At 36.7% G+C, this 10,000-nt stretch overlaps 1 protein-coding gene across 1 annotated transcript in view; it reads left to right on the forward strand.

The window, feature by feature from the left end:
- The first annotated feature begins 7,063 nt into the window (after nt 1-7,063).
- The window catches only part of LOC144968528 (uncharacterized), a 12,687-nt gene continuing 9,750 nt past the window's right edge, over nt 7,064-10,000 (forward strand). The window contains exons 1-3 of the mRNA XM_078906987.1: nt 7,064-7,106; nt 8,373-8,474; nt 9,743-9,794. Of these exons, the coding sequence (XP_078763113.1) occupies nt 8,379-8,474; nt 9,743-9,794 (148 nt within the window). The 5' untranslated portion in view covers nt 7,064-7,106; nt 8,373-8,378. The remainder of the gene's footprint in view (nt 7,107-8,372; nt 8,475-9,742; nt 9,795-10,000) is intronic.

Below are 10,000 nucleotides of genomic sequence, written 5' to 3' on the forward strand. Positions count from 1 at the left end.
ACAATGTGAGTTCACAGCTTAAGGTTGATATATTTATTACATACCCTTGTCCACACAATGATTCCCGCTAAATAGAATTTCGAGTTCCCCGCTATATTAGCATATTGGTGAGTGAGTGGTGTAGGAGAGAGAGAGAGAGAGAGAGAGAGAGAGAGAGAGAGAGAGAGAGAGAGAGAGAGAGACCTAATTAGCTGAGTCTTTGCTTATATAGAAATATGACCAGAGTTTAGTCAATTCCAGATACCAATGATGCTCGTTCCAGGATTCGTCGTGCCAGGATGTGACTGTTGATTTGTTCAATAGCAATCATACTCCGCGTACCTCAGTCGGGCCGGCATCAGGTAGCAACCGGGCGGTTGATTAATTATTCAGCCATATAGCATCTCACACCTATCGTTTGGACGTTAATTTATTCAGTATCATACTTAGGCGTTCTTGTAATTACAGTAGATGTCAACTGTAATTATGCTGAGATAATAAAAACCATAAAAGTATGGGGCGACACTGAGAAAATATGTGTTGAGCTATTTAAAATCCCGAAAGACTCAGGAGGGATTTGAAATAGTTCACTACAAGTATCAACTTTGTTAACCCTTTTTTGACACTTTAAAAAGCTACTACTATAATTTTGAAAAGTGAGGCAGGCACTTATGTTGATAATAACAGAAAATGAAGTGAGTACAAAAGTGCCTGAAGACAATAGAGAATAAAAAATTCTCGTCGATGTGCTCCTACACACGATCTGCTGATACGACAATATCAGAGCTTACTCAATGCCTCAATCGTCTCTATATTATAACATGTTATGTTAGTGTTGAGAATAGAGCGATATCATTACTGCTGGCTTGTACAAAAAAACACAGCAGAGTTTGTGTGTCTTGATCCCGTGACCTTTATAAGTCGGGTGAGGGAATCCGAATGGACACTTTGTTTGAAACCACTTTTTTTTTTTTGGAGCGGTGGATGGGTCGACTACATAGCGTCAGGCGGAACTGTCGTATCAGTAAGGTCGTGTGTTCAAGCCCACATCGCATTAAAATGTTTATTCTCTATTTATTGTCTTCTGGCACTTTTCTACTCACTTAATTTTCTGTTATTACTATAATTTTCAAGCGATCGTCAGTTATTGTTTTATTTTTTCATTATATATATATATATATATATATATATATATATATATACATATAATATATATATATATATATATATATATATATATATATATATATATATATATATATATACATATATAATCTGACAATGAAATATTGGAAATTCCTGATACCATCTTTTAGCTTATGTGTATGTATAATTATCTAATTATTTATATGCCTGTCTTTATTTAAACAAATCAATCAGTCTATCAATCTATTCATCCGCCCATCTGTCTATCTATCTATCTATCTATCTATCTATCTATCTATCTATCTATCTATCTATCTATCTATAGTTCACCCCCTCTTTCATATTCTCATCTCATCTCATGTAGTTCCATATCTGAAGCAGACGTCGGAGGTCATCTTCCGCCAAGCTGATCTATCTCTTGCCAATTCTATTAAAGCAGCGCCACCTTTCTCAGCTTCATCTGTCCAAGTTCTTATCCCTTTCAAATACGTTATTCTTTGTCTTCCTCTTATTCTTTTTCCATTCATCTTTCCAGTCAAGGCGAGTATTTCCAAACCAGGGTGGCGGATAATGTGTCCTAAAAATTCCATTTGGCGTTTGATGATTTTTGTTATCAGTGATCTTTTTCTGTTTGCCATTTCTAAAATTTCTTCATTTCTTTTCCTTTCCATCCATGACACCCTCATCATTCTTCTGTAAAACCACATTTCCACTGCCTCCAGTCTTTTAACCATGGTCTTGTTTATGGTCCAGCTCTCACAACCATATAGCAGCACAGACAGTACATAGCAATCCAGGACTTTGATTTTTGTTTTCATGCTAATATTCCTGTTTTTCATAATTGTATGCAGCTGGTTGAATGCATTCTTCGCCATACCTATTCATATTCATCATATCAAAATACTCCATTTTGTCCCCATCTCATCCAAGGTGCTCACATCCATATGAAGAATGATAATAGAAGGGGAAGAGAGAGAGAGAGAGAGAGAGAGAGAGAGAGAGAAAGAGAGAGAGAGAGAGAAAGAGAGAGGGGGGGGGATAAAGAGTGGAATAGAGTGAGAAATAGAGAATGCACACACACACACACACACTTACACATACTCTCTCTCACTCACTCACACACTGACATAGAGAGAGTGTTTGTGTGTATGTGTGATAGAGAGAGAGAAAGAAGAGAGAGAGAGAGAGAGAGAGAGAGAGAGAGAGAGAGAGAGAATCCGAGATGGAGTATTTTAAGGTATCCATAAATCATTTTAAAAAGCGCACGACACTTATGTTGTAAACGTGAGAAAGCAAATTCTTCTATAAGTTTGTAAATTAACCATTTTTTCTAACTCCATGCTGGTTTGATGCAGCATTTGTAAACTAATAAAGATGTTGCGACAAATTAAACCCGGCTAGTGTTTCCAATATGATGTTTAATCTTTGTAGAAAAAGTACAATATATTCTCAACAAGTATAAAGATCCGAAACGCCCGCTTTCACTACTTCAAGGGGAGCAACCGAATCTATAAGAGAAAAGCGAAATAATATTACAGCTATATGCCTTTAAATATAGCTCGTCCACCCATGCGGTCGGAAATTCTGGTAGTTATCAAGGCGGCCGACCCACAGGTAGAATGGAAGGGGTGCGAAAACGACAGTTGGTCCAGCAATCAATTAGCCACTTGATACGTTAGCCTACATATTTTGGACTTCTCACGTGAAGACAGCTTCCTTTTAACCTATTTTAGCTTTAAAATAATCACTGGCGGAAATGTAACTCTTATCACAAAAAAAATGAATATATCTTTAAACTTAGTGTGTGTGTTAAATTTATCACTGATCGAATTAATGTGGCGCTAAGAATCAGTTTATCTCAGTCAACCATGCCGACAAGCAAATATTTTGTTGTTTAGTTTTTTTTGTTTTTTTTTTAATGTATTTTTTTTAATTAAAAAAAATAACCGACGGGTTCACTCACATTTTTGATGGTTCTAACTGAAGTTTGATGCAGCCTTTGGTGATTACCAAACTTATATCTGATACAAAATCAAACGAGTATGGAAATAAGCTTTGTGCGGAGATCTTTCCTACTTACTGGCAATAACAAAAAATATGATATAGAAATTCACAGGGATGCGTCCATTTTATGTCATCTGACAAGATTCTACGAGAGTGAATCAAAAAGTAATGGGATTCTGCTTATTACTTTAAAATAGATTGAATCAATACCATGCATTAAACCTCAAATTAAAGCTTGGCATAAGCCGAGTAGAATGCTATTATATCGGAATATACTAAATGGTGGACATTTTATGCCGCAGCCCATGGAGAATAGGCCGGATGTCAATAATTTTCCAAAGTGATGATTATATGCCGTAACCTTGGAAAAGAGGGAAAAACAATATTTTTTTTCAGAATGATGATGTTATGCCGCAACCATGACGTAACTATAGTACTCTTTTGCCGCAACCCATGGAGTGGAGGTGAGAACAATACTTTTTTCAGAGTGATGATGTTATGTCGCAACCCGTGGAAGGGAACAAAAATCAATAATTTTTCAGAGTGATTATTTCATGACGCAACCCATAGAGACAACGCTGTTAACGCCCAGGCACTCATTTTACTACTAAAGACGATTGGAGAATGTGAGTAGAGAGCGTTTTCCAAAGACTCAAATATATGCCGCTCAGAGCAGGACACGAATCCTGGACATTCTGGTATGAATGCGAGTGTCTTAGCAAAAGACCACATAGCCGTACATCCAATCCAATCCAATCCAAAAATAATAGCAGCTTCATGTGATGAAGATTGACGCAACTAGGTGTGGTGGGGTGGTGTTGACGTAACATCTATCTATTGGCTTTAAACTGGTCGAGATAACTATAGAATATTGTCGGGTTATTGGTTGCTCTGACATTTTCAGAGATGCTGCTACAGGCGCGAATGGTACTGGGGGATAACGACTGTTTGTGCGCATTGATTCTGGAATATGGCAGTGCGTCATGGTCTCAAATGAGTAAAGAGCTACGCGACTATGCATAAAATAAAGATGTGAAGAATAAGGCCCCAGAATTTACCAGTTACTTTAAAATGAAGAACAATTAATGATTTGTTTAAGATGAAATAAAATGAAATATGAAATTTAATTAAATGATATGAATAATGATTTTGGCAGTTACAAATAGAAATGTGAAGATATTACGTAACTTATGATAATATAATATCAGGTTTGTAAGGTTCAACTTCCAGGCAGCTAAGAAGGGGAAGGGTGTATTATCTATTCTCCGACGGTGGGCTCAGGTTTGATCTTTTATCCGTCAACGGCAGCACTGTCAAAGGTAAAAGCTCCGGCGTCTTGATGGTGGAGATAAAAATATCCACAAAGTACCAAAAGATAAAAATCTTCAAATATATATATGAGGAATGGAGAGGCTGGCCGTCCGGCATAGATCGTAGATAGAAGTGAGTGTAGAATATTAGACCTATCAGCTTTTATAATAAGTGGCCACGTGACAGATTGTAGAACGAAAAGTATTCACTAATTTGAAATTAATTCGAGGGAAGGCTATTAAAGGAAAGATGATCTAATATTAGAAGGTATAGTTTTTCTAAGCTTACTGGAGTGAGATTAATTCAGTTCTTACTAAAATAAAAAATTAATAAGATAAATGTGAACAATCTATATTGTGACACAGTGCGTGTGCAGTTTCTTTTCTTCCGTGATATTTTAGTGTGTTAATAGGGATGGTGGTGGTTCCCTGTCAGCCCTTGAATGTTCATATTGAGCTTTTGCATAATTCATTTTAACCCTATTTTTTCATTTAGTTATTTAGTTTTTAAATCAAATTTCAATCATCGAACTTCACACCAACATTAAACCGTCTTGAGACGATTTGTCACAATTTTTGACAAACAAGACGTGCTCTGTCAAAACACATTTTTTCCTTTGTTCAAATATAAACCAATTAGAATGACACTTGTTGAAACGTGTCAAATCTGACATTTCTTTATGGTCTCCGGTTTTGGAATGATTTTACAAGACGAGGATCAACTCAATCAATTGCTATAATATTGATGTTAATTCTTTTTGGGAAAAAAATGAACAAAGTTGGTTTTGTGGAAGGTGCACGAATCAAATCAGTAATAAGGACACGTCGGTTTTGTGAAAATAGAGAGAAAAATGATGAGGATATACATTTCCGGTTTATTCAAAATCGCTCTGATCAGTGCGGATTGACTATGGATTAGACATAAAAGAATATCATTGGTATTGATACTAGGACTTGGGGATCCCCATAGCTCCCGTTAGTAGATCACTCGTCTCACACTCAAAGGGACCGAGATCGATCCCGGGCGCAGCTGTTGTCTAGATTTTATTCTAACCCTTACGTTTGATTGATGTGACGGAAAATACTTTGCGACAGACTAGAATCCTATCCAAATGGTAGCAAGCAGCTTCTATTGTCGGTTTCACGCTCTTGATACTGGGATAAACTCTATTTCATAGGGAAATCCAAAAAAAAAAAAAAAAAAAAAGAAACTGGAACATGTCGCCTTAAATGGTTTTATATACGTGTGACTTAGATGATAATAAATGAGCTTATGTATAGCGCAATGTCCACTTAACATGCTTAAAGAGCTTTAAAATGGGTCACTGACTGGTTGAAAAATTGAGCTTTTATATCGCGCAATATTCACTAAATGTGCTCAAAGTGCTTTACAAGCGATCCCTGGCCAACAGCAACACTTAACATGTAGGACGAGACACGACGCCTGTTAGGCGATATTACAATTGTTTTGAACTGAGACAACGCTGTTATACTCATTTTTCACCTGAGTACGGTGAGAGAATGTGAGTAAAGAGCCTTTTCCAAGGACTAACAATGTGCCGAGCGAGGCTTGTGATGATACTTTCATTGTTTATTGTGTGTTTGTGATACGTCTATCGTATACAATTTAACTGTCTTTTCAGTGTAAGCCAGTTACGATGTAATGTACGTGAAGCCTTAGATTCATCTTGTCCACCCTGACATAAAATAAATACACGAATAAATAAAATAAGAATTCCCTTTATTCATCCCATAGGGGTAATTTATCTCCAGTTTCTATTCCAAGGGAGGACTGGAATAAACCAGGCATCAGGCGCAGTGCAGCGCCGCAAATTGAGCCAGTTTGAGGGGACTTGCTCAAGGCCACACAGCGCAGAGTGATGATTTTATGGCGCAACCCATGGAGGGGAGGTAAGATCAATATTTTTTTCAGAGTGATGAATGATATTATGCAGCAACCCATGGAGCCAGTTCGAGGTGACTTGCTCAAGGCCACACAGCGTAGCGGTGGGTGATCGAACTCGCTACCTTTCGGGTACGAAGCCAAGAGCGTACCGCAACCACGCTGCCCCTAATAATACCAAATTGAAGCGATGAGTCACAAGCAATCATCTTTTTCAATCATAATCTAGATATAATTTCCTGAAGTCCAGATCCCTTCAAAGTCTTAGCCAATTAACAAGATAGATGCCGTACTTTGCAAAAACATGTATTTAACAATTCAGCCAGAAAACTCGTCCTTCAAATATCGATCGATTTAAATTACCCTCAGCTTGTAAATTGTTTAATATCATGGCAACTGAACTACCTCCGGTCCACAGTATCGATTACATAATGGTCTATTGATGTGGCTAATGTTACAGGATATTCACCAATAAATATGTCACACTTGACCACCTTGAAAAATGAACCTGCTTTATCTTGAATATCTAGTTTACGAGCCGGCAAAATGATCAGGAAACCAAACTGATTAATCGCAATAAAGAATAAAAAAGGTACATTCATTATGAAAATCCACTATGAATTTGATGGTGAGTGTCGCCATTACTGATCAATAAATTACTTTGGTCAGGATTCCTATAAAACGCCTGATGCGTGTAGTGAATTTTGTTGTGTAGCACGGACGCATCCCAAAGTGACAGCAAAACTCAAGTCAGGAAACATAAGGTAGGTGGATTTTTCTCTCATCGAAGTTACATTCAAAGTGCTCTCCTTAAACTTATTTATGACTACTATTCACTTAAAACTATTTTATTACAAGTATACTGATGGTATTTATACGAATAGAATACACACAACATAAGTGTCCACCAAAACAATCATAAACATAATACAAAACTATAAAATGAATGATTGTTTTGGTCAGTAGTACATGTGAGTATCTTATTTTAATGCATACGATTCTTATATTATCTTACTTCTTAGACCTCTTTTTTATTTTGGTGATAATTTTTTAACTTCATATATCAAATGAAGTAGGGCGAACCAGAAAATTCCCTGGTTTAAGAATTTTGACAAGCTGTGTTCATTTAAATTCGGCAATATAAATTTTCAGTAAAACATTTCATGTAAAATTAAATAAAACGTTTTGCCAGCTTAAGTTCTGAATTTCAATTTCAGACTTAAGCTTTTATTTTGATGCTGTGTCTTTAGGTAAAATGCTCACAATATCCGCAAGCCGGATATAAGATACCAACACACAAAACTGTGTGTAATCTTGAACATTTATAGTCTGATTGATACCATTTAGTGAGAAGTAATCACCAAAATGGATGTCCAAAACCGATAACAAAGAGCTGAGTGACATCAATTTCGTTCCTTCTTTTGAGCAAAATCCACTGAATGGACTCAACGTGATTTACAAGAGGTCCCCAAGCCATTACCAACACTGGATATTGCTTTATATAAAACCTTACGGTTTATTAATCTCTACTTCAGACTGTGTGCTGCGTTGTGATAACATTGCAGGACACTCGCCTTTTGGCCTATCGATCCATGATTCTAGTCTCACTTAAACGGCGTAATGTTGAGTCCTGGAAAAAGACTCTTTACTAAAATTCTCAAATTATGATCGTGTGTAATAAGATTACCCGATTGGAAACATTGTTAGTTCTGTTGAAAAAAAAAAAAGAAGAAATAAAATGTTGAAAGAGCACTGGTAAATCCATGAAATACGCTGTATAAATTTATAAGTATTAAGCTGTTAGAAACTGTTGACCGTTTAAAAAAAAGTAATATACAAAAATGATCATAACAGCTTTTAAAAAGAACAAAATATTAACATGAATTTGCTGTAGAAGAGCTTTGGGTCCGAAACGGTCCGTACTTATAATTTTGTTCTTTTTGAAACTTTTATAATATTCACTTTTTTACAACACTTTGTATCCATTTTCACATAATTAATCTTTTTCTTTTTTTACAATCGACAGCTAGACAACAATGAAGACCCCAATTCTTTTACTGGCCATGTGCCTTTTGGTTGTTTCTGTGACCGCTCGCAAGAGCAAAAAGGATAGACTGAAGGAACGGATCCAGGTAACGATAGATGTCTTATTGCCTGGGAAAATCACGGATAAGACGCAAACTAGAGTTCCGTGTAGCATGAAACATACAATTGGATTCAGTAGTCTGATGTCACGCCGCCCGGCAACGGCGGCCATCTTGGTTCTAAACAAAGAAAATAATTACTTTTTATTCTTCATGCTGGCAAGAACTTTTCATATGCCTTGTGATCAGAGTGTGTAAAAGTCAAAACATGATCAAATTTATGGGGGTTTTTTTCCTCTGAATACGCTTTTATGCTCGCCGGGGAAATATTTCATACGGGCGTCCGCCATTGTTCCGATAGTTTAGAGCCAGTGTTACTAGGTTACCATGCGTCATTAGGAAGGACGTGACGTTACGACTGTTGAAGATTATAGTAGTTTGTCCTATCCTAAAGATAGGGCGCAATTCTATCGCAAAGTACTTTCCACCAGATCTAGCATACCAGCTACCCAAAGAGGTCCAAAAAAAAAAAAGAGGAACAATCACTCGATTTCACATGAGAGCGCTGTAAATGATCAAGTACTCATTTTTCACCTGAGTACGGTAAGAGAATGTGAGTAAAGAGCCTTTTCTAAAGATTCTACTATGCGCCGTCCGGAGCGGGACTCAAACCCTGAACCCTCCGATTCGGAGACGACTGTCATACCACAAGCACATTGTACTCGCTTTCGGACAGGTAGGTTCCTGGTTCAACTCTCTTTCTCTCTCTCTCTCTCCCTCTCTCTCTCTCTCTCTCTCTCTCTCTCTCTCTCTCTCTCTATCTATCTATCTATCTATCTCTGAGCGTTGAATATACGAGTTTTATATAATTGCCTGGTCGTTAAAAACATTGAATGTGATGAAAAAATGGCAATATAGACTTATAGGCGTCATGTCTGTTCTTACGACATGTTAAGCGTTGCTGTTGGCTAGGGATCAATCCATAACGCACTTTGAGAACGTTCAGTAGATATTGCCTTTTACAAATGCTAAATTTTTATGCCTCCATTTTCTCAGATTTTTGCGACTACTGGTTTTTTTTTCATCTTAAGACATTAATGACAAAGTCACTGATTCCGTTAAATTGAAATATCTGTGAAAAAGCGTTAAGGAACAGAAACTGCAGGGGGGAAAAAACCCATCAAAAATCTGAAATTGAACTTTTCGTCCAATCTGTTAGTTTCCCTAGTAGGCTCAGAAAATAAAAATAACGATGGCGTGCACAATATTTACATTATATTATGTTTGTCAATTATTAATTTGTATTGTATTCACAGGAGAAACAGACAGAGCTGAATGAATGTTGGGCAAACAAAACAACCCCTTCTGGTAAGAAATGTGGATTGATTTTGCGATGTTTTAAAAAAGAAACAATATCTGTATGCTGATTTGGCAAAACCCGTCTGAAGTCGAACGAGCTAGTTTTGAGATCCGAGCAAATAAAGGTTAAAATTCGATATCTGCATGATTTTTGTTTTCAATTCATCGTTTTTATTATCTTTCCTACTATATTCTCACTAAAGGATTTTACAATC

Source organism: Berghia stephanieae, chromosome 3, assembly GCF_034508935.2.
Source record: "Berghia stephanieae isolate SIO BIC M18660-M18661 chromosome 3, UCSD_Bste_1.3, whole genome shotgun sequence".
Taxonomy (NCBI): domain Eukaryota; kingdom Metazoa; phylum Mollusca; class Gastropoda; order Nudibranchia; family Aeolidiidae; genus Berghia; species Berghia stephanieae.